Source organism: Mycteria americana, chromosome 6, assembly GCF_035582795.1.
Source record: "Mycteria americana isolate JAX WOST 10 ecotype Jacksonville Zoo and Gardens chromosome 6, USCA_MyAme_1.0, whole genome shotgun sequence".
NCBI classification, from domain to species: Eukaryota; Metazoa; Chordata; class Aves; order Ciconiiformes; family Ciconiidae; genus Mycteria; species Mycteria americana.
In genome coordinates, this window is record NC_134370.1 from 71,036,286 (window position 1) to 71,060,752 (window position 24,467).

Sequence of the window (24,467 nt, forward strand, 5' to 3'; positions counted from 1 at the left end):
CATGAAGTGTTTCCACCGTTGCTGCACTCTGGGTTTGAAGGTGTTGATAGATTTGGAGTTACCGAAAGCGCTGCTCAGGCAGGCAGAACTGTACGTTTAGAAGCTTGACTTCAGCTTCCTGGTTGTGAACATGTTGAACTTCTATGTTAATAGAGCATGGAGAGCTTTCTCTGATACACCAAGTCCAAATAGCTTTTAATTATTAACTCTGGAGTAGGTGTTCTTTTTCTTCTGAAGCAATTAAGTGTCTATGATAAGAGTACAGCTTTCACCTTTTGTATGTAATTAACCTTAATACAAATAGTCCTTGTGACAATGGGAGTAACGCTTTGGGCAAAGGTACGTCGCTGATCAAGGCCTAAACTTTCAGGGTTGGGCTTTGTTTGTTTGGGTTGTTTGTTTTTAGTGCCCACAGCCGTTTCGGGTAGTTCAACAGCACATTGCCAGCATTAGTATTTTAAAATGCCAGCTATTTTAAAATGCCAGAGGTTACAATCCGGCAGATACTTGACCTGGCTTAAATCAGGTGTGGGTCTACACGCTAAATCACCCTTGCAGCCTGTCTGCATGCGGCGGTACCCTGCGCTCCTCGGACCTCCCGCCTAGTGCTTCCCCCAGGCTCCCCGGGGCGCGCAGGCCTGGTGTCGGCTCCGAGAGCTGCCTCTTCCACCGCCTGTGGCTGCTGCCGCCAGCGACGTGATCAGCCTTGGTTGGTTGCTGCAGTCCTTGTCCTTCAGCCCTCCATGCAGGGATTGTGCTTTCAAATCGTGCATCTGCACCTATAACAGGCTTTGTTTAAAAAACAAAATGAAACAAAAAAACAATGCCCAAACCCACTCTTTTAGTGGTTAATGCCACACTGCGTACAAAGTTAATACGAGACCTGATCGTACCTTCTTCTCTCTTAAATTGAACATCCTTATCTGAACAGCGCCAGAATGATCTGCTGGGGAGCCGGAAAACAACTTACTATTTCATTTCTTATCGCTAATACAAGGTAGTCCAGGGAGCTGAATTAGTCCCAGGACACTTGGAGGCAAGGTCTACGTCTCAGTTTCAGGTTGTGTGTCGGCAGCTTCTGATTGCCGTTAGGCGATTACAGTAACCTTTGGTATGACTGTGTAGCAGATCATAGCTGCCCTTCTTGGAAGAGAGTGCAAGAATGCCTTTAGCTGTGGCGGCCGGTGTGTACTTCCTCGTGTATCTGTGATGGTACTAGCAAGCCTGAATATTCTGTGCTCAAAGCTGGAGCCATCTTTGCCTTTTTTGTGTGTGTGCCAGAGCTGTGTTAATGCTTTTGTCTCTCTTGGACAATACAGCCAGCAGCATTAACTCAACGCTTAATTTTCTTGCTGCGATTAGTGAAAGGTGAGACCTGTAGCACTCTCAGCAAGTGGGAACTGGTCTGAATGTATGACCTCTAGGAGCAGTTAGCTCAGGAAGCAACGAGAATGATGCAGAACCATCAGCATCGTGTACTGTCAGCGCCTCTCATAGCTCTAGGTTTGAAGAAAAGAAGTAACAGTGCAGTGGGGGTGTGGGCTGAACGCTGAACAGGAACCTTTCTGGTACCATTTCTGTAGGGGAAGTTGCCACCCTCCTGGCATACAAACTCTTTGATAGCCCAGCGCTAGAGCTGGTCCAGGCGTGGTGGCAAGACCTCATGTTATTAGCCTTTGATACCAGAATCGAGCGCCACTTGCCTGTTTCTCTTTAAGAGCAACAGTCTGTCTGAGTTTTAGATGCCTTAGTTATGCCTGTAGCTAAAGATTCTGTTTCATCAAGAGTCTGTGGTCTTTCTTGGTATGAATCTAGTCAGATAAGGGATCTACTTTAAAGAGAAGCTTGAAAAAGGTTTTGGTTATACCCTCTCCCTTTCCCCACACCAGAAACAGCCTGAGATCATGAGGCTTTCCGTGTTGACATCAAGGGGATGCCTGATGCATCAGTGGCCATCGGCTTCAGTGGGGCTCTAGGTTTTTACCTGGTTCGAGTATGGCGTGTTATGGCCTCTAGAAATGGCTACAGAGCAGGGCAGAGGTTTTTTTTCTGGGGTAGGAGCAGGAATGTAGAGAACTCGTTGCCTTCTTAGTTCTTAGGGCAAAGGTTTTCCTGCTGCTTGATCTGTTTTTTCCAGGAGGGAGGGGAGAGTAAGGGATTGGAGAAAACCACCCTCCTCCTCTTCTTGCATGGTTTACTCCATTAAATCATCAGCCATCAAGCTGGTAGTGTACTTGCTAAGGTCTCGTTCTGCACTGGCGTGCTGAGGCAGCAGGGCACAGGAATGAAAATGGTTCCTGAGCATGTCGGGAATCCTGCTCTTGTCCTCGTCTGGAAATAGCAGGGCTGTATGGAGCACACAGTAAAATGCCTGTGTAGCCTGATCTGCCAGCGCTGTTGCTCCCACCAGCAGAGAGCACTGATGGTGAATTACAGCTTTAACTCTCGCTGATCGGGACTTTTCTGTGCCGGGTGTGCACTGTGCCTCAAGGCTTGTGTGGGAGCAGGTGGCACTGGGCTTGGTGCACACGCAGAAGACTGGCGTGAGCTGGGATCAGGCGGAGGAGATCGGCCTTGGTGCGGTAGGTGCAAAGTCCGGGCTTGCAGTGTCACCTCTCTGGTTTCTGTTGGGTTGGTGTCGGCTCCCCCAGTAGATGCGGCGTGATAGGCGACGGGCTTGCTGTCGAAGCAGTGCCTGGTAGCATGGGTTTGGGACCTTGTCCAATGCGCTTCTGCTCCAGTGCTTTCTCTGAGCGCTTACCTGTTACGTGTCCTGTCCTTTCTGGGAGCGCGCACAGCCTTTCTGCGTGGAGGCATGCTTTTTTTTTCCACTCTTATTTCCAAAGGGATTTCACAAGCAGCTGGATTGCTCTGTGTGTTTGTTTCTTTGGCCCGTTCCGACCCTTTTGAATGGATTAAGGCAATCTCCCTCCGTTGTTCCTGGTGAGGGCATTCTCAGCTACCGTGAAACCGTGCTGGCAGCAGGCCGATGGCATTTGGGTGTGCCGCCTCTGCTCTGTGGAGAAGAGCTGCCAGGGGACTGGGAACTGACAGCTGTATGTGGCAGTATAGTCTCCTACGGTGTACTGGCTGTAAGGGGAAGCATGCTCAAAAGAGGAGGAAGTACAGTAACTCAGTCTGGGGAATGCTCGAAATCATGTGAGAGCATGAGAGGCAGCAGTAGAGAGTGTCTCTGGTCCATTTTTAGGAAGTACCTAATCACATGAGATGTTCACAACATCCTCTTCTCAAGGTTGCACTTACTTACATGGGATGAATGCTTTTCACCACTTTATAGTTGGGGAAAACATGGTAAGGGCGACCGCTTGACATGTATGTGTGTGAAGCTATGGTCAGAGGTGAACAGCCGTGTCCTTGGTGGGTACAGGTCATGCGTACTGCCTATTCAAACTCTGTCACTTCTGCGGCAGACAGTGCTGCTATTGTAGGTGACAGTGCAAGACACGCTCCTTTCCTGGCGTTTATAAAGCGTAGCTTGTATCCCGATAATCGGCTTCCCTGGTCACAGAGTAAATCAGAGCCAGCTTGCAAACCCAGAAGCCCTGACCTGCAACCCAAACCGCTGCTGATGCTTCCTCTGTGTCCTCTTTCCCTGCCAAAGAGTTGTCACTTCTTCCTTTTCTCTCCTCCCTGCTAAGTCATGCGCCTCTCAAACTGGTCTCTCTGTTACTGTAGGTCTTCTTGAGCTGAAAGGATGAAAATCGGCGATTGGAAAGTCACTGTCGCTGTCCTAAGCTTCATCCTAACTTCTGGAGTCCCAGTTGATGTCTTTGGGTGTACGAGCCTGCAAGAGTGTCCACTGTCCCCTTCCATAATTTAGACAGCAGCTTGGAGCATGCATCATTGTAAGGTTTACATGATCTCAGTGCTGGTGGTGACGCTGTCCCTTTCCCAGTCGGTGCAAAGGAGTTAATTGCACAATGCAGCTGCCTATCTAAAATGATGCTGAATCCCGGATCCCCTCCCACCCCGAGGGTCTCTCCCTGCTCCCTCCCTTTGTGCTGGGCAGCACGTCCCTGGGCTCACTCGTGCCAGATTAGTCCCTGCCCTCCCCACCATCACCTGCTTCCAGTAGCGCAGTGGGCCCCTGGCTCGCCCTGCATCTGACCTTCTCTGTCCCTTTTTGCATGCTGTGATTCCAGAGCGGGATGGTCGGCCACCGAAGCTGCAATGTCGTCCCTGACGACCTCCAGTGAGGGAGAGAACTCCACTCCCAGGTTCGTTGTTGGTTCCAGGGATGATGAGACAGATTTTCTGGGATCAAACATGAAGACGGACGAAACCGATTTCTTTGAAGACGATGAAGAGGAGGAGTCGGTAAGGAGGTCCCGGCGTTCTGGGTTGGAGCGTATGTGCAGAATTCCAGGGTCTCAGCCAGGGTTTGTGTGGTTGCTACTGAGGCCGCAGGCAGTCGGGACTTCAGGGGACGTGGCACCAGGCTGCGTGGCACATCCGTGGGGAAGGGCAATGTCATTTCTGACAGGACGTATTGCATTGTCGTATTGGAGGTACATACTACCTGTCAAAGAAGCAGTTGTTTTGGGCTGCTCCTTAATGGTGTCCCCCAGTGGACTCTCGTGGGAGCTGGAAGTGTGTACGGGTTTGAGTCTAGCAAGAGCTGTGAGTGCATAAGGTTGGAAGAAAATCCCTTGTTTGTTCTGCATTGCTGCATTTCCACACTGTTATGGTTTAAATTCAGTAAAGTTGTTGACCCTGTACTAAACTGATCTCTGTCTTCCCTTAGCCACCTGAACGGCAGATTGTGGTTGGAATCTGCGCCATGACCAAAAAGTCCAAGTCAAAGCCCATGACACAGATTCTGGAGCGTCTGTGCAAGTTTGAGTATATCACAGTGGTGATTATGGGGGAAGATGTTATTCTGAATGAACCGGTGGAGAACTGGCCCTCTTGTGACTGCCTAATATCGTTCCACTCCAAAGGTAAAAAGTCTGTGGCAGGCCTTAGCCTACTTGAGATCTGGGCAAGGGAGCTTCCACTCATTCTCCCCCCCTCCGCCCTGTATTTCAGGATTCCCCCTGGATAAAGCGGTTGCTTATGCCAAGCTCTGCAAGCCATTTCTGATTAATGACCTTGATATGCAGTATTATATCCAGGACAGGTAGGTGTCTGCGGTCCACTAAAGCCCCTTCCCTCTTCCTTTGTCTGATTCCTCTCCTCAGCATGCTGTGCAAACTTTGTCTTTCTGGCCACAAGCAAATGAGTGAGATGGGGAGGAAGGGGACCTTTCCACTGGCTTTTAGGGGTTGTTTCTCCAAAACATGGAGGGGAATAGATTTGGGGGTGAAACCATTGAGACTTGGCATGTTTTGTTTTCTGCTGCAAATGTCTTGTAAGGAATGGCTAGATGAAGTACGAAGTGGAAGAGGTCTCACAGAACGAGACTGCCACGACTAAGACAAAAAAACTAGTCTCCAAGTAGGAGAGCCAAGTAGTGGGATGGGGTTCTGGGACAGAAATTGGGAGCAAGGCCAGGTCAAATTCTGAGGAGAGTATGTTGGTCGGACACTTCAAGAGGCTTCTCGGTCAGCTCTTGGTAGAGGCCACCAGCAGTCATGTACTTCGGTGCATGCAGCCAGACTGCTTTGGCTGCGTATGGGTAGGGCTCATACCAGACCTCAAACCTCCTGCCATGTCTTTGGGTTGTGAGCGGTGTTCCTGTGGGTGCCGACAGGCACCCCAAGGTGTAACTGGTGAAAGAATTGCAGTTTCCCCGCTGACACAGGATGAAAAGAGGCTGTGCTGCATCTGCCTGGCCGGGGCGTTGGGCTGCTGGGTGTGACAGGGCACTCTTTGAGAGGGCAGGTCTGGGTAGGTGGCGTGTGCTGGGTGTGTTGCTGTGGATTGGACATGTGCAGGTAAATGAGCATCCATGTTTAGGCCAGGTAGAGATTTACTCTGGGACATCTCTTTCCAGAGTAGGACTGAGGCATGCCCCATAGCCTGTAGGTCTCATCTGGAGAGCAGGTGCTGAGAAATATTTGCGCTCTGTCTTGAGGCTTTTTTGTGTTCGTTTGACTTTGTTCTTCATCAGTGGGAGTGAAGCCTTTCCCTTGGCGTGTACTGAGGACCTTCTAGACTCTTCTGACACTGTTTCTGTCCTCTACAGGCGTGAAGTGTATCGGATCCTTCAAGAAGAGGGAATAGACTTGCCCCGCTATGCTGTGCTCAACCGAGACCCTGATAGACCAGAAGGTCAGTGTCCAGGCTCTACTGAAAGCCATTTTCACACACTGTACTATTTAAGATATTCTGCAGAGAACAGGTGCTGATAATCAGCTTGAAGAGGCCTGATTCACAAGTCTGTTGTTTTTTGCGGACAAGGGTCCCAACGGCAAAACTGGCTGACTGGCCAGGACTGAAGGGCTTCGGCTCTGGGGCTCTCACCCTTTCCTAGCATCCTTCTGCTGTGCTTTGTCTTCAGAGTGCAACTTGGTGGAAGGAGAGGACCACGTGGAGGTAAATGGAGCTGTTTTCCCAAAGCCATTTGTAGAGAAGCCAGTCAGTGCTGAAGACCATAATGTGTATATTTACTACCCGACGTCAGCAGGCGGGGGCAGCCAGCGGCTCTTTCGGAAGGTGAGGAGGGGGACGCCGGTTTTGGTGTTGGAAGCAACAGATCTGTGGCTCTGAGACCCATGTGGCTTCAGGAGGGAGTGTTGGGGCAGGTGAAGGGGAAAGGAAGGTTTTGTGTTGGGGAAATCTGACCTTCTTAGAACTTTTAGTTCAACCCCATCTACTTGGGAACTGCAGAAGGACATATTTTAGTGGTAGTGCTGACTTCGCCTTCCCCATCCTCAGTTTGACCTGCGTCCTGCCTAGCAGTCATGGAGAACTGTGTCCCTTATCGAGTTGCATGCTGTTTTTTCAAGATCATTTCCTCAGTTTGTCAAGATGATTTTTTTTATGTTCCTGTCCTCTAACATCATTGTTGCCCTTCTCAGCTTAGTGTAGCTTGCAAATGTGATAAATGCAGTATTTATTCATAGATTCCACAGGGAATCTGCCCTTACTCGCTTCCTCCACTTTGCCAGCGAACAGTTAATGGCTGTGATATATCTTTTTTCCAATCAGTTACGCATCTGCCATTAGTAATCTTAAAGTGATTGTTTCCTTAGCTAACATACAGGCATGCCACTTGAGGTTGTATTCAAAGCCTTACTAAAAATGAAAACAACCTCATCCTCTGTCCATAAGATCAGTCAACTGTCCTAGAAGGAAGTTAAATAGGTCTGATTATCACCTGTCATCATTTATTTCCGTTTGCTTATTAGCTAGGCTCCTTACTTTCTAGGTCTTTATCCATTGTTTTTTGTTCCGTATCCTTGTAGTGATTGGAGTCAACCTAATGGTCTATAATAACTTTTCTCCTCTTTAAAGCCTGGAGAAGGACATACCTGCTGTCTGCGTTTTGGAGTCTCTTTTGCCCTCCATAAATAAGTGTGCTGTAATAGCTGGGGGTTCTGAGAGGCGTTCCGCTAATTCTCTACGTATGGGATGAAACTTATGCTTTTTGTTTTTCTTCCAGCTAAGAAAAGGAGCCCCCCCGCTCTTCCCTGAGGTGTTTATTCTGTGCTTTCAGATTGGCAGCCGGAGTAGTGTGTACTCTCCAGAGAGCAGTGTGAGGAAGACAGGCTCGTACATTTATGAGGAGTTCATGCCTACAGATGGCACTGATGTCAAGGTAAGGAAAAGCCTGGAATAGCTCCTTCCTTCTCCGGGCCTGGGATGGCTGAAGGTTGGGCAGTCCTACTTAGTCCTGCTTAGATTCTGGAGTGTTTGTTTAAGCTGTGAGGTGCTGACTGTGCAGCTTGGATCCCAAAGGGGGGAGCGGGTGTTCTGTAGCTCCTAACAGGAGGAATGCGCAAGACCATCTGATCTTCTTCTCTCTGTGTCTGCAGTAGAAATACCTTCTGGAAGCTGCAGTTAGTCTAGGTGGTTATGTCAGGTGTAACTGTTTCTCTTCCCAGGTGTACACTGTTGGGCCGGACTATGCCCATGCAGAGGCTCGCAAATCCCCTGCTTTGGATGGGAAGGTTGAACGGGACAGCGAAGGGAAAGAAATCCGTTACCCAGTCATGCTGACTGCCATGGAGAAACTAGTTGCCCGGAAAGTCTGTGTAGCCTTTAAGGTCTGTGTTTTCTCTCCCGTGCAAGCAGGATACTCCACGAATGTCTGATTCGAATCTCAGTCAGTGTTAAAGCTTGAGCTCTGTTACCCTGATGTGTCTCTGGTGTGGCGGTTTTCCACGCCTGATGCCAGTTGCCATCTCTGCTGGCTGGGTCCAGCTGGTCCTGCTGGCCATGGCAGTTTGCTGGTCAGAGATGACTGGGAAGGCAGGAGGGCCTGCAGCAAATGCCCTCTGTGCTGGCGGGTGGCTCGTGTCCAGCATACACCTGAGCATTTAATATCAGATTCTGAGCATGCTGCTGTCCATCTGACCCGCGCTTGTCCTGCCTTTACTGTTTCCTAGTTGTGTTTGTGTGGAAAGCTTGGTCTTCTTTTCTTCTGGTTTTTCTTTTTGTTGTTGTTGTTCTATTTTTGATCTGGCTTTGGTGCACATTTGTGTTCTATTTTACAGGTCAGTAGAGTGAGTGTGTGAGTCTAGGTATGGTTACATGACATGTTCAGCAATGTCAGCAGAAGCAGCACTTGGCTACTTCTTCCCTGCTTGCCCCTGCTGCAATCTGCAACCCATGCAGTTGTGCTGATACAGCTGTGGGCTTGTTCTACCTTGTAGCCTTTTCCACATAGCGATGGATGTCTTTTCCTGCACCGCTTATTGTCTATACTTGTCAGTCTGCGTCAAAACAGTCGGATTTAGAGGCAAGAGCAGGAGAGCCAGGAGCTGCTCTCTCTTAAGCCCTTAGAGCTCTGGGAGGTAGGAGGGCAGCCCTGATGGCTAATCTGGAGGCTCGTGGGTTGGGCCTGGAGCTGTGAGGGCGTAAGGGTTCCTCTGAAGGGCCTGTTACTGCTGGCTAGTGGCTGTATTTTCACACTTCTTCAAGGCTCACGAGGTAGGCATAGAGCTGAGGACGGCTGCAGCACCAGTGGAGCTGAGCTGGGCAGCGTATGCTGGCCGGGTCTGTGTGTGCGCCCCGCTTGGCTGGGCAGCTGCTGTCCCCTTGCTGCTGTCCCCTTGCTGCAGTCCCTCACCGCGTGCCTGAGTCCTGTGTCCTCTGCTTCCTCGTGCAGCAAACAGTGTGTGGGTTCGACCTCCTGCGGGCAAACGGCCACTCTTTTGTTTGTGATGTGAACGGCTTCAGTTTTGTGAAGAACTCTATGAAGTATTACGATGATTGTGCCAAAATCCTCGGGTACGTAAAATTCAAGTTTTGATAGCGGGTAAGGTAACTCATGGCAAAGTAAAATGATGTGGAGTCCTCATCAGTATGTTGGACAAGTCTGCCGGTGGTTCATATGGGGACATTTGTTCAGCAGGTGAAAGCTTGGCTCTGGGAGGAATGGGTTGATTACTTTTAGACCCTGGAGCTCCTGCCTGCATTGGCATTAGCTGTCTTTGTCTACAGCCAGGTGTATCTTACAGGACTTTTCGTTGGATGCTAAGCCCAGCTGCAGTATTGGTGATGTGAGGGAAATTGGTGTCCCTTTGGGGTGCTTTAACTAGCCCATGGTGTGATAGGTGTCTCTGCAAGGAAGGTGAGGAGAAATTCTGGGCTTTCTTCAAATCTTTCAGCTGGACCACTAAGGAGGAGGTGGAGAACTAAGGGACTGGAATTGCTTGTGAGTTTTTATTCTAACTTCTTCCAGAAATATAATCATGCGGGAATTGGCTCCCCAGTTTCATATTCCCTGGTCCATCCCAACAGAGGCAGAAGACATTCCCATTGTCCCCACAACTTCAGGCACCATGTGAGTATCTGCCGTCTTCTCAAAAGAATGCTGGTGATGGCTACATGAGGGACAAAGTGCAAACCCTGTCCAAAGGACAGCCACCAACCAGCAGCCTGGCATTCTCCAGCTGTGTTGGTTGCAACCTGAAATGCCTGTGGAAAGGCTTAGCTGTGCACATGAAAGGGGTCATAGATGGTAAATTAGTCGTAGGTTTGATGAATGCAGATGAGCAGTCATTGAAGGAATTGCGGAAACTGCTCACATGGCTTTCGGAGGGCCCAAATTCTTGATCAGCACAGGAAACAGATTAGGGCATCGCTGTAGCTGGCTCCCTGTTCAGTAGGCTGGTACTCGGAGAAGATGCACGTTGAGCTGCCAGTGAAATGGGTGGAAAACAATTAGCTGAAGGATTCATGTTACCTGTGCACTTGGCAGACTCTTATTTGATACTGTTGGCCTTACCAGTTTTCCACCACATAAGGCTAAAAGACCAAAGGCAAAAGTTTCTTTGTGATCCTCAGCACACTTGTACACTTGTATGAAGTGAACAAAGTAGGTGCTACAGAAAAGGTAGAATGAGAATATGTATTCATCCTTCCTTTACGGTGTGGTCATTTGGAAAAAGTTGGCAGACGCAAACACTGCACAGCTCACAGGGCTGCTGGCTTCAGTGACGCCTTGTGACAAGGAGACTGGTAGAATCGATCCCCGTTTCTCTGGGATCCTATAAGAAATAGTTGGATATTGTCGTATCTGAAAAAGCAAACTCATGTAGCCCTTCTGAAATTAGCCAGCCTAACTACTGGTTCCTGCAGGTGGCTTATTGCTATGGGATCTTTCTACATACAGCTCTTACTGGTTGCTCGAAGGCAGGACCCCAGCTGTATAACTATTCTTCTGAACCACGTTTTTTCCTGGGTCTTTCTACGTGGTCCTATGAGCATTACACAAGTTGGGCATGAAAACAGGCTTGGCACAATTCAAAGTGCTGTTTCTGTAGATACTGTAACCTCCAGCCGGGTCCTTTCTGCTGCAGATGTGGTTCTGCCTTTCGTATTATGGTACTGTGGTGCTTTTCCCTGATAGGAAACCAGATGACCTGGTAGGGTCTGCAGAACTTTGACTGCTTTTACAGCCTTGGCACTTGTGCCTGGTTTAGTCTGGGAGAAGTTCTGCTACTGATGAGGAAAGAAGCTGTCAAAAGGATGGAAGTGAAAGAAAAATGGAAAACTGCTTTCTGGTGGCAATTCTGGAGTGCAGGGGCACATTTCTCAGGTGTATCTTGTGTTTCCCCAGGATGGAGCTTCGTTGTGTTATTGCAGTCATCCGGCATGGAGATCGCACCCCAAAGCAGAAGATGAAGATGGAAGTTAAGCATCCCCGGTAAGAGTCAAGGCAAGAAGATGCTGTGCTGCTGGGGAGTGAGGAGGGCCCGTTTTCTGAATCAAGAGGAGGAGCAGAAGGGCTGAGTGCATGGGAGGCAGTGGTTTTTCCTGGCTCCATTCAAGCAAATGCTTTCTGCCCAGCTGAGGGAGCCCGCTTTCCCCATAAGGATCCTGGCACCTTTTGTGTGAACACTGGAAGAAAGAGTGAAGGTCTGCTAGGTGCTGCAAAAGGAAGTGCCCCACTAGAATGGGAAGCTAGTGGCTGCTTCATTTTCTTACCTGCAGCTGGAAATGTTTTTTTTTCAGAATTTCTGAAGCACAGGAAGGAGGCAGTGGGCCTGCTGCTTCTCCCTGAAGAAGAGAGCATGAATGCATGTGTAGGGATGACAGTCCTTGTAGCACTGAAACAGCAGAAAATGGATCAGGGTTCTTTGTTGTCTGTCCAGGTTCTTTGAATTATTTGAGAAATATGATGGCTACAAGACAGGGAAGTTGAAGCTGAAGAAACCAGAGCAGCTACAGGTGAGGGGAGTCCTCTCTGGGGTTACTGTGTGGGACATGCAGGTAATATGGATCCCAGCATGAGGCAATTCTTTGAGAGGGTGGAAACCCTCAAAAGGGCGACAGTCTGTCGCACAAACGCTCTCATTCTCATTCCCCACCCCGTGCACACTCAGCTGGGTGACAGTATGAGAGCGGAATAGAAACTATTCCTGGCTGATGCGAAGACTGTAGGATGGGGACAACCTGATGCAGCTTGCCCATCTGTTGTGGTTGCCTCTGGTGAAAGATGGGTCCAGGCTAGGGAGTGGGGCAGTTGGAGGCACCTGCTTCGTTCTGAACAGGGCTGGAGCACAGGGTGGGGATGAAGCAAACTGCAGTGTGAAAGTTTGTCCTGCCTGAGCTGTGTCTTACGAAATTACGTGTCTCTGATGAATGTCTGTGTGGACCTGATGCTGAGTGAAGCCATCCAGAGGCCTTGCAAGAGTACAGTGGTGAGTCTGAGGCAGAATTGCTGGGTGCTTGAGACTGTCTGCTCTCTAACAGGAAGTGCTGGACATTGCACGGCAGCTTGTGGTGGACCTGGGAACCCACAGTGACTGTGAGATTGAGGAGAGGAAATCCAAACTGGAACAGCTGAAGAGCGTCTTGGAGATGTAAGGGTTCATATCTTGGGGCACCGTGAGTTTGTCTCAGAGCCGCGGGTCAGCGTGCCATGTAGAAACAAGCTGTGCTGCTGATGTCCTGGCCAGCTGGCTACCCAGAGGTCAGAGTCTCCTCCATCTCCTGTTAGCAGCTGTACATGAAAGGTGCCATGCTCTTAACATTTTCTCCTTAGCATCAAAATCACTGCTGATTCTTGTTCCAAGCGTGTCTGGTTTTTGGCTAAATGACTTGAGACAAAACTGAGCTTCCTTTGCTGTGGGAGAGGAACTGGAGTCCTGTAGGGACCACACTGATATGAAGCATTTTGATAAATTTGGAACAAATCTCGTTTTAAATAAGGTTGTCCTGGTGCCAAAAGTTTAACAAAAAGGAGCTTGGAAAACATGAAAAGATGTTTGTGTCGTCTTAGGTTTTGTACAGCCCAAATAAAAGACAATACGGTAGTGTTGGCATCTTAGAAACAAAAGAAGGGTTTCTCTCAGAACTGTAGCTCGCTGTGGCATACACCATACGCAGGCGGTGGCTGTGTTCAAGCCATGTCTGTGGAGCACAGAGGATGAATTTTTGCTATGATTCCTTTCCCTGTTCTTTCTGCTCGTTAGAGGTGTGGTTATCCTCAGAGCGGCTGGCAGATCGTTTTTTTTGTTCTGTGATCTCATTAATTCACTTGTTAAAGATGTCGATAGAAATTAACTAAGGTTGATTTAAGACCTGGTGGGGTATGAGAGCACAGAGTGCTGTCAGCTGAAGAGCAGGCAAGTAAATAGATCTTTGAATTTCATTTGGGGGAGTTGTCTGGCTTTTTTTGGGGGTGCATGCCAGGTCACAGGTAGATGGCAAAAATGTTCATGTTCTGTGGCAATTGGTGCTGCAGCAGAAAGTCTCTTGCCTGTGCTGTATTTTTGCTGTGTGCTGCCTAGGGACCTCTGGGCAAAGGGTGAGTGGAGTTGATTTGTTTAAATTTTTTTCCCCCTTCTCCTTGTGACAGGTATGGACATTTTTCTGGCATTAACCGTAAGGTTCAGTTGACCTATCTGCCTCACGGACATCCAAAAGCTGCAAGTGAAGATGAAGGTAAAGAAACCTGATGTTGCTGCCATGATCTTCAAGCCTGGTGTTCAAGAGTGTGTGCAGCTATCCTACCTGTATAGGCCTCTGGATGTGCAAGCAAAATTAGTGACCCATATCTTATTTTTGCTCACATCATACGAAGGGTTGGAGTGATGCATAATGTACTGTACCAATATACCCTGGATGGTGTCACAGGGCTTATGCTTCCAATTTCATGAATGTCAGCCTATACCTTTAAAAAGTAGCGACTCTTTGATTTGTACTTGCTGGTTTGGTTCCTGGGGATTTTGGGTCAAGCTCATGTTGAGAACGCTCTGCAAGGTGCTGATGACAACCTCTTCTTCCTCCCCTCCTCTCCCCCTGCAAGCTCAGCTTTGAGATCTGAGGTAGTGAGTACCTGTTTGTCTCCTAGAAGCTCGCCGAGAGTCTTCCCCATCCCTTCTCCTGGTGCTTAAGTGGGGTGGAGAGCTGACACCAGCAGGAAGAGTCCAGGCAGAAGAGCTGGGGCGAGCCTTTCGCTGTATGTACCCTGGTGGCCAAGGTAAGCTTTGTCCATGTATCTCCGGTCCTGTCCTGTGACTGTGCCGGGCTGCCCAGCCTGGGTGACTAAGCACCAGCGTGAGGAACGCTCAGACATCTGTGGGCTGTGTGCAGCCCGTGTGACTCGGGTCATCGCTGTTTTTGTTCTTTTGACTTGACCTGGTAAGGATAAATAATTCAAGTGGGTTTTGCACCCAAAGATCCCTAAGCTGGCTAGAGACGTCTGCTGCCGTGGTTAAACTTTAGTGTGTCTTGGAACACAGTAGCATTCTTTCAACTAATGTGCTAGTATTCAAAAAAGAGAAGCCATTCTAATAAGATACATTCTGATGCAGCAAATACGATTCAAACTTTAGGTATGATTAACAAGGAATTTAGGTCAGATGTAGAGAACAGAGGAAGTCTGTCTTGGAACGCAGATAATCTGCCTGGAGACAGGAGAATAGGAAGGTAATTTCTCCATGTTTTCTCTGCCATAATTCTGTGACTCTGAAAAGCATTTAGTACACACGTAGATCAACAAGACCCCAAAGGGAAAAAAAAAAAAGGCTGAGATTGCCTTTTTCATCCAAGTAAAGAGTCAGAAGTAATACACTGCTATTGTATTGATCCGATGAGACCAGTATTGGATACTGCTTATCTTTGACTTGTATGTTTAATTAATTAAACTTCAAATTAATTAAACTTCAAATTAATTAAGCTAATTTAAATTGAATTGGAGAAGATTTCCTTCTGGAATAAAGAAGAGTTACCCTTGGTGGAAGATGATCAGGTCAGGGAATACTTAAGCAGACTGGACATACATAAGTCCATGAGCCCTCACGGGATGCACCCACGAGTGCTGAGGGTGCTGGCAGATGTCACTGCGAGGCCACTCTAGATTATCTTTGAGTGATTGTGGGGACTGGGGGAGGTGCCTGAGGACTGGAGGAGAGGAAATGTCACTCCTAGCTTCAAAAACGACAAGAAGGAGGACCCAGGGAACTGCAGGCTGGTCAACCTCACCACGGTCCCTGGGGAGGTGGTGGAGCAGCTAATCCTGGAAATGATTTCTGGGCACACGAAGGATAGGAAGGTGATTGGGAGTAGTCAGCATGGATTCACAAAGGGAAGTCATGCTTAACCAACCCGGTAACTTTCTACAGTGAAGTGACTGGCTTGTTCAGATGAGGGGAGAACAGTGGCTATGGCCTACTTTGAGTTCAGTAAGGCACCGTCTCTGGTAACATCCTCATAGCTGATGACGTATGGGCTGGACGAGCAGACAGTGAGGTGGATTGAAAGCTAGCTGAACGGCTGGGCTCAGAGGGTGGTGATCAGTGGCACAAAGTCTGGTTGGAAGCCAGGAACTAGTGGTGTAGCCCAGGGGTGAAAACTGGGTCTGATCCTCTTTAACATCTTCCTTCATGGTCTGGATGATGGGGCAGAGTGTACCCTCAGCAAGTTTGCAGATGACAGAAAACTGGGAAGAGAGGCTGATAGGCTGCCATCCAGAGGGACCTTGACAGGCTGGAGAAATGGGCTGGCAGGAACCTCATGATGTTCAACAAGGGGAACTGCAAAGTCCTGCCTCTGGGGAGGAACAACCCTCTGCACCAATATATGCTGGGGGCCAACCAGCTGGAAAGCAGCTTTGCAGAAAAGGACCTGGGGGTCCTGGTGGACACCAAGTTGAACATGAGCCAACAACGTGCCCTTGCCACGAAGAAGGCGAATGGTATCCTGGGCTGCATTAGGAGGAGTGTTGCCAGCAGGTCAAGGGAGGTGAGCTGTGAGGTCAGATGCTTGTGATCTCAAGAGCACATTTTTAGCAAATGTGAGGATAAACTTTCCAAAGGTGAGGAAACTAGATGCACGTGGTGTTGCTTATTGCAAGGCGCTAACAAGTAGAGCAGACTGTCAGTGCACAGAGACTAAAGGAGGAGGAGCAGTAGCGGACAGAGGATCTTCATGGCAAGGCCTGTGTGCCATTCTTGAAGATGGGAACGGTGAGTTAGAAAGGCTGGGGGCTTCCTGATGCTGTTGTGGGTCTCTGAAGCCCGGAGCTGAGAGGATCAGCCACTGACTTGGACAAGAGACTGGGAAGACCAGAGAAGACAGTGTGCAGGAGAGGCAATGCCAGTGGAAGTACAGGGAGTAGATTGCAGCGTAATGAGCCAAAACCTGAGAGGAGAGAGCTGTCTGCCGAGCTCTGGTCAAGTGGAGTGCTGTTACCAGCAATCTGGGCTGAGCCCTAAGGTGTGGTCTATGCCAGTTCTGAACTGACTGCTCCATATCTGGTGAGCACCAAGTGGCTGCCCTCTTGCTCACAGGAGGACTCGGTCTGAGCATGTACAAGGTGACTTCAGTCCTTCTGAACCATGGCTTTGGAGACTTCTGCTTCAGGTGGTCATTCATGGAGAGGGAGAGATCTTATTTTGCAGTGGGATGCCGTGTTCCTGGGTAGCAGTTGGTACAGGGCAGCTTTGTCCAGATGTACAGCTGACTTCTGGCTGGTGTCTGTCCCTGTCTAGCAGGGTGTTTCTCTGAGTTGTGAGCTCAGAGCTGGGAGCAGTTTTCCCATCTTCTCAGGCAATGTGACTGGGTACTGTGCAAAATCATCATGGGATTCCAGGCAGCAGCAAATTAGTCACCGCTGCAGTGTCTTTGGAGGGTCAGACTCAAGAGCTGCATGAGCTGCTTTCTCCCATTACTGATCTGACTCCTGTGGTTGACTCAGCCATCATAAATAAACCAGCATTTTGTGCTGCAAGATAATCGTAGCTCTACAGGATATGCTTCGGAAGCCAGGTGCCTCCCTACTGAATAGCTCTGCCTGCAGTTCTGATGGCAGCAGTACCTGCTCTTGTGCAGAGAACGAGTAGAAAGAGGCAAAGTTTTTTTGTGCATCTTTATTCTGCATAGGGGTATTCAGGCTAGCAGAACAATTATGGACTGTTCAGAGAGGCTTGCTGCAGAATTTGGGAAGCATCAGACTTGACTGGCGAATGCTCACTTTTTTTCCTCAAAATGAACTTTCCCAAGTTAAGCAAAGCCTGAATCAGATTTCTAGTCATCATGTATGGCTAGAACTGTCTATTTTGGAGCAGCCTAAATGCTGGCTATGAAAGTGATTAATTCTCTACATAACTTTGTTACTACAATAAAGTTTCTTGTCTAAAGCAGTATATTCAGCTGATAGTTTTGCAGGTGTCAGAATATTAATTTTGAGTTTGTTCTCTGTTCCAGGTGATTACGCTGGTTTCCCTGGGTGTGGCTTGCTCAGGCTGCACAGCACCTACCGTCATGATCTCAAGATCTACGCCTCAGATGAGGGACGAGTTCAGATGACAGCAGCAGCTTTTGCAAAGGTCCTTCCTCTCTTTTGGGCATCTGTTAGTTCTGCTACCTTAGTCTTAAAATATGCCGGTTCTAAAGGAAAACCTCTGGTGATGGGGAAGGAGCTGTCCTAGGAGCTTCCCATCTCTGTTGGGAGGACGGTGGTACACTATGCTAGTGGCAAGTGTTTGGGGCGGTACTGGAAATCCAGTGTAGCTGCACATGTATGTTACCTTTGGTATCCTGCCCAGGATAGGACTCTGACTGGAGAAGGAGTTATTTATGGAGTATTGCTGGTGTTTGATGTTAGAGCACATAAAACCTGTTGCTGAGTATTAACTGCCTACAAAATGAGTGTTTCTTGGATGACTGCCCAGCTAGAGGGGTTATTCCTTGACTGCTGGATTTAAAAGGGGAATGAAATGTCTTTGGTGCAGTGTGGGGTGGGGGAGGGGGAGAAGACAGGTTCATCTGTAGCTAAAGCTTGAGCCAAGGGGAATCCTGTGGTGACCTTAGCTGTTCTTCAGGGCCTCTGCTGTATCAACTTTTTCCAGCAAACCGAGTTGGCTGCTCAACAATTGCCTAGACAAATCTGGGGCTGCTGCAGGCAGAGCTGGCCTTTTGCCTCAAATAGCTCTAGAAGCATGCCAGAGTCACTGATGACTGTAGGTGCTGGTGCTGTAAAACTGCTCTTTAAGGACAGTTGAGATTTCATGCAAGTTGACAGAAGGCTGGCCATGAAACCACCAGAAATGTTTGTTGCTTGGGTTGCACATAGCTGAAATCTTGTCCTGTGTTGCTTTAGGGTCTGCTGGCCCTGGAAGGAGAGCTGACCCCCATCCTGGTGCAAATGGTGAAAAGTGCCAATATGAACGGTCTCCTGGACAGTGACAGTGATTCCCTTAGCAGCTGTCAACACAGAGTGAAGGCACGACTGCACGAAATCATGCAGAAGGATGCTGAGTTCTGTGAAGAGGATTATGAAAAGGTAAAGCACCTGTGTGGCTTTATTGCTTCCTGTATCTGGAAGGAGAATAGCATTGCTCCAGTGGTTTGACGTGAAGCCTGCTGGTATGTGAACAGTAGTTTGGTTAGTCTGAGATGGGTCCTGGTCAAAATTGCAGGACATGGACAGAACTGAGGAAGGGAGAGGGCAGCTTAATAGCCCCTGTGCTTCTCCAAGTGAAAATCCTCAGTGTTGCTCCGCTGTCCCCTTTGACAATCATCATGGTACCTTCCTCTCCCTTTAGAAGTCCCAGTCCCTTTAGAAGTCCCAGAGTTTTATTCTCATGGGTGTCCTAAAAGAAGAGTTCTTGTGGTTTACTGCATGCTGCCCAGAACAATCCCAGTTGCTGTGGACAGGGCGTATGCCTTGCCAGATTCTAGATTTGTGCTCTGTGCATGTGTGAGCAGATCTTTTGGATACAAACCCTTTTGTGGTCCTATCAGTGTCTGATAACTGCAGAGTAGAGAGCATGGGCTACATCCAGCACAGCAACCAATAAAAGCACTATAGCTGCTTCTCCAACAAGTCCTCAAAACACTGTTTTTCCCGGACTCTGAGATCTGACTACCAGACTGAAATCCATTACCATTAAGGAACATATTTATCACCTCAGAGAACTTCTACGAAGCCCTTCTGCTCAAGCACAGAAGCAAAGTGAGACAAGAGTGACTATTGTAGGTAGAGGGAGGTCAGATCTGATAGGAGCAGTTGTTTGCTCCCTCGGAGTTTGGTCCTGAGAGTTTTTAAAACATGCCTAACTGCCCCTAGGAATAGGTCAGCTTATTACGCTCAGCACAACGTTTGTACCTAATCAGAAAGCAGTACAGCTGCAAGAGGCAGACATTTTGCGTTCCCAGTTTGTAAAGATACTAACTAATCTCTGCTGGTATCTTCTCTCAGCTAGCACCTACAGGCAGTGCTTCTCTGCTCAACTCCATGACATTTATCCAGAACCCAGTAGAGGTCTGTAACCAGGTGTTCACTCTGATTGAGAATCTCACCTCCCAGATACAAAAACGTCTGGAAGACCCAAAATCTGCAGGTGAGCATCAGAACTGGAGAGTGTCTGGAGCAGATTGATTTGTTGTTACATCTTCAGAGCTCCCAAACGCTGCTATGGTTTATGTTTGTCTGTAGCAAAGAAATTCTAAAGTGAAATTCTGTATGTACTATTGATGTAGAAGGCTCCTATTCCACTTTCAACTGCTGTTAAAGAGGGCTGTAATGTAAAGGAAATGATATGTGCGTCTTGGGTTTACAGTGAATGTAAGCAGCAGCAGTATAGCCCGGAGAGGTATGCCTGATTTCTTCCAGCATTTCTTGGAGGGGAGCTCAAGACTATAAACAGCAAACTTTTCAGTCACAATTTGCTCATCTCTAAGAACTTTCCTAATAACAGTGCAGAGGTTTTAAAAAGGCATCTGTGGGGCATTTCACACCATTTACGGCAGACATAAGCCAACAGGCAAGCAGTTTCACTTTTCTCAGGTATTTCAGAAGTAGCTTATTGCTGCAGGTTAAAACTCTGTGCAACAGGTCCAGTGGCTTTTCCAGTCTAGGATTCCTGTGGGTGCCACAATAATCAGAGCCCTTCTGTGCTGGGAGAAGTCAGTCATAGCTGTCACTTGAAATCTATGCAGAAGTAGTCAGGATGTGAATGTGGTTTGGTGTTCTCTGCTGTTCAGACCTGCAGCTGTACCACAGTGAGACTTTAGAACTGATGCTGCAACGCTGGAGTAAGCTGGAGCGAGATTTCCGCATGAAGAATGGGCGTTACGACATCAGCAAGATCCCCGATATCTATGACTGCATCAAGTATGATGTACAGCACAACTGTGCACTGAAACTGGAAGGCACAGCTGAACTCTTCAAACTCTCCAAAGCCCTGGCAGACGTGATCATACCCCAGGTACGGCCTGTCCTGCCTGTGAGACGATGTCTGTGGTGTCAGTTTCTGACCCTTCCCCTGTCTGTTTTTTCTCCGTTCTCTTGCATGTTAACTCTCAAGGCAGCATATCACAGGTATTTCTCAGCTATATCTCTTAGTGTTTGTATAAGGCCAAAACCTTTTCTGACTTAAGATGCGGCAGGGCTGGCTTCCTGGATGAGGATTCTGACAGCGTCAGAATAACGAACAGCTGACGCAGCAGCTTTTCCATGTGCATTGCAGTGCATTATAGCCCAGCTTCGAGCTGTGTGTGTGTTATAGCAACATCCCATTCTCTACGTACAAGACTGTACAGGGGAAGAGAGATTTCTGTGTTAAAGTGAAGGCTTGTTCTGGCAAGTTTGTTACTCTCGTCAAACTAGAACATGTTCAGTTTGCAAAGTTGGCTTGCTTCTCATTTAAGCTTATGCCCATGAACATGGGAGGGGAAAGGAGGGCCACGTGCAACGGATCTCTGTGTTCACCATTGTTCTGTCCCACTCCTGGCAGAAATGCTTCGTTTCTATGGGATGAGCTTCTGCCGGCAAGGCCCAATTGCACTGGTTCCCATGCAGAGCAGAAGTGGTCTTCTAAACGTTTTCACAGTGTTCCTGATGAGATGCAGTTTGGCTATTTCCAGCATAGCACTTCAAGTTTTATCTTTGCAAATAGCAGTTGTTGCATTAATGCTCATGCCAGGTCAGGGTATAAGTTCGTGTGTCATAAGAGGAGGTTCTCTGATGGTACTTGTGCCTCTCAGCTGTTGGAAGAATACTGACAGTCATGTCTAGACAGATTGGGATTCTTGGAGGAGTCTCTGTCCTCTGTTACCCTCTGCAATATGTGGAAAAAAAAAAAAAAAGAGAGAGGTGCTGAGTGACATTTCCCTTTCTGTCCTTGCTTAACTGTAGCGGTGCTTGCGGACAGGACTGTTGAAGTCCAGCCTCTTTTCATGTGAGGATGTGGCAAAGAATCAGGGCTCAAGGGTATCTATTTTTTTGTTCTTGCAGGAATATGGGATTAATAAGGAGGAGAAACTGGAGATTGCTATTGGCTTTTGTCTTCCTCTCATTAAAAAGATCCAGTTGGACCTACAGAGAACCCATGAAGATGAGTCTGTCAACAAACTACATCCCTTGTAAGGACTGTGCTGCATGCTGCTGCTGGTGGGGAGGGCAGCTTTGGAGCAGTGTGTGGGAACCACGCCAGAAGAGTGTACTGGTGTGGAAGGAGGCACTGAACATACACTGGAGGACACACCAAGAGGGAGGCATGTTGGTGCTCCTAGAACTAGAAGAGAAATGGAAAGGCACATTGAGACTGCTGAGCGGGAGCACGGTGCCACAGAAGCTTAAACCCGTTGTAGCTGGATGGTGGTGCCTTCATCCCTGTCTCTGCAAGGGGCAAGTGCTAGTATGATGAGGCCACTTCTGCCCCACCATGTGTCTCCATTAGGATACCATAAAACTTGCTTCTGTGCCCAATGTTCTCACTTTTTGTTCTGTTCCTGCTGCTCTTTGACAGTTCCCAGTGCGGGGTTATCTTATTCCATTAACCATGCAGAAATGCTGCTGTATGATAGGTGGCAATTCATTGGCAGGCTATGAGTAACACTGGGCTGATTTTGGTTTAGGTACTCAAGAGGAGTTCTGTCACCAGGTCGCCACGTTCGGACACGGCTGTACTTCACCAGTGAGAGCCACGTGCACTCTCTGCTCAGTATCTTCCGCTATGGGGGGCTCCTGGATGTAAGTGTCCCAGCAATGCTCACAGAGTAAGCCTCCCTGCTTTTTTTTCAGTGGCCCTTTCCAAGATGGCCAGTGTATGTTTGGAGGTTGCCCCTCTAGTTTGTAGCTCCCCCAGTAACGATGTGCATCAGTGGCCTCTGGCCAACTCCATCTCTGCTGTGTTTGCATGCTGCAGCTTCCTGCCTTTCTGGCATGTAGGAGGATTGTTCTTCCTCAGTCCTGACACTGCCTGCCTTGCTTGTACAGAGGCATGTTTTCTCCAAGAGCTGTCCTGCTGGTTTCAGATGAGTAGATGTGTAGGAGGATAGCAGCGTGAGGCAATGGGGATGAGGGAATTTCTCTCTTCCTGCTTCCTTCAACTCTTTATTTCAAGAGCTTGGCCCTGTTATTTAGTGAGTTTCTGTCAATTCTAAGTCAAGAAAATCAGTTTGCTTACAGACGAAGTGACTTCAGGTTGCAAATGCATAGGGGGTGCTCTCTACCAGAGGGATAGATGACACATTTGTAGGGGACTAACTCATGCAATCCAACCTTCACTTGCTCTCATAACCTGCTTCCTGAAGGAACTGGCATGCAGACCCTGAGAAAAGCTCTGCTTTAGACTCCTTGAGAGGCTCTCTGATTTATCCTCCTGTTTTTAAGCATGGTGTTCTGAAATGCTTTGAGAGTTTGGGCTTGCTTAGCAGGCGTGATTTCTGATGTCTGTGGAAGCTCAGTGTATCTGTAGGCAGCGATCATGCAAGTACCTCTGAATTGCTCACTGAATAACATGCTACTTTATTGCCTGACTTGAGTGTCAGAGGATGCCGTGTTGCCAGCACAGGGATATTAGGCTGCATCTGCGTTCGTTTGTACCAGTGAGGTTCATTTCATGTCCATCAAGGTGGCGAGATGCTCCACAGCAGCATGAGTGGCACTCAGGTACGGCCATGCCCTAGCAGTGTTGGGAAACAGTGAGGAGTGGGCTGCCCTGCCTTGTGGAGCCCAAGGGTCCAGCGTGGCTCTGTAGACTTTTCATGCAGCGTAAAAGCAGCTTCACTTGGTCCCTTATTTAACACAAGTTCATCCCTTGTGCTTTTTTTGAGGTTTCTCTAAAATACTCCGTTCTGTAGGCCGCTATTTGAGAATGACTGTGTTTGGGAACCTGCTGCGGGTTGTGCTTTTCTCCAGTCAGCATGGCATAGGGGGCTTGCAGCTGGATGTGCTCAGATCTGCACGTGGATGGTAGGGGTAGCTGTAGTGTCCCTCTTACTGTCCTCCTTACTGTAAGCACCCCGCCCTCATTGCAAGGTCATCTCTCTTCGTGCAAGTTAAGCAAGGTGTTTCTTGTCCTGACAATGTTGTTATCTTGTGGAGAGACAAACTCTCTCGCACCCATTTCACTGAATGCTGCAAGGTGTCTGCTGTTGCTTATTCCATGCGACTGTTTATGTGTATGTATCAGGAAAACAAAGACCAGCAGTGGAAGAGAGCCATGGACTATTTGAGTGCTATCTCAGAGCTGAACTACATGACCCAGATTGTTATCATGCTCTACGAGGACAACAACAAGGTGAGGGATATAGCTGTAGGATAAAATCCTTCCTGCCATGATGCAAGGCACAGTCCCCGAGAGATGAGTTTGGCCGGGAAGTTTGTAACCTGAGCTCTCTCTGCTTGTGAATAAAGATGGACAGATCGTTAACACAACTGCTAGTTTTTATTTTTAGGTGGGAGGCAGTAACCCAATTAATGCTCGTTACACGTAAGCAGAATGCCACCCTGAGCAGTAATACCGAACTTAAGTAATCAATACTATCTATTTTAAAGCATTTCCTGAAGCACAATAATTTGCTGTTTCTTAATATTAATTACAAATGAACAGTAGGAAAAAATAAATAAAAACAAATTATACTTTGCAGTTTTTTCCAAATATTTCTAGAAAATACCCAGAAATTCCACATTTGTAAACTTTTTTTATTTTAAAAATATACTGATATAGTTAGGGAAGTATATACTGATATCTTCAGGAAGTAAAGAGAATCCTTTAAAAAAAGCCAGAATGTGGAAGCTGATGGTGATGACCATAAGTAGGTTTGGCACTGAACTGCACGTACTGAATCCCAGACCTTGTGACTCAGGTCCTGTAGTGGGTGAGGGGAGCAGTCCCATTCCTCCATACACTATAGAGTTAGAGTCTTGTATTCGCAGAGCCAATGTGGGGTTTTGATGGTAGAAGTGAAATATTTCCTAGTGCTGTTTGTCAAAAAACCCCCAAAACTCTGAATAGAGTTGTGAGGAGTGGTGTAAATCTGTTAGTAAGTAGAGGTGGTGAAACTTTTGGTTTTACATCGTTAGTGCCAGATACTGCAAAAGCTCTGGCTTCCCTTAAAAAAAAAAAAAAAAAAAAAAAAAAAAAGAGAGAGAGAGA

General features: G+C 48.0%; 1 protein-coding gene across 8 annotated transcripts in view; it reads left to right on the forward strand.

The window, feature by feature from the left end:
• Positions 1-24,467, forward strand: part of PPIP5K1 (diphosphoinositol pentakisphosphate kinase 1) — a 50,225-nt gene that overhangs the window by 1,165 nt on the left and 24,593 nt on the right. For 6 of the 8 annotated variants that reach the window (XM_075506551.1, XM_075506543.1, XM_075506546.1 and 3 more), the window contains exons 2-23: positions 3,697-3,866; positions 4,164-4,338; positions 4,766-4,961; positions 5,050-5,140; positions 6,149-6,234; positions 6,464-6,618; positions 7,622-7,723; positions 8,010-8,171; positions 9,236-9,357; positions 9,812-9,913; positions 11,192-11,278; positions 11,727-11,802; positions 12,328-12,437; positions 13,436-13,521; positions 13,931-14,059; positions 17,287-17,408; positions 18,182-18,364; positions 19,283-19,424; positions 20,068-20,291; positions 21,320-21,447; positions 21,943-22,057; positions 23,502-23,609. In XM_075506551.1, coding sequence (XP_075362666.1) covers positions 4,192-4,338; positions 4,766-4,961; positions 5,050-5,140; positions 6,149-6,234; positions 6,464-6,618; positions 7,622-7,723; positions 8,010-8,171; positions 9,236-9,357; positions 9,812-9,913; positions 11,192-11,278; positions 11,727-11,802; positions 12,328-12,437; positions 13,436-13,521; positions 13,931-14,059; positions 17,287-17,408; positions 18,182-18,364; positions 19,283-19,424; positions 20,068-20,291; positions 21,320-21,447; positions 21,943-22,057; positions 23,502-23,609 — 2,673 coding nt within the window. In that variant the 5' untranslated portion in view covers positions 3,697-3,866; positions 4,164-4,191. Of the gene's footprint in view, positions 1-3,696; positions 3,867-4,163; positions 4,339-4,765; positions 4,962-5,049; positions 5,141-6,148; positions 6,235-6,463; positions 6,619-7,621; positions 7,724-8,009; positions 8,172-9,235; positions 9,358-9,811; positions 9,914-11,191; positions 11,279-11,726; positions 11,803-12,327; positions 12,438-13,435; positions 13,522-13,930; positions 14,060-17,286; positions 17,409-18,181; positions 18,365-19,282; positions 19,425-20,067; positions 20,292-21,319; positions 21,448-21,942; positions 22,058-23,501; positions 23,610-24,467 lie in introns of those variants that run through there. The other 2 variants (XM_075506545.1, XM_075506550.1) reach the window with 2 other exon arrangements.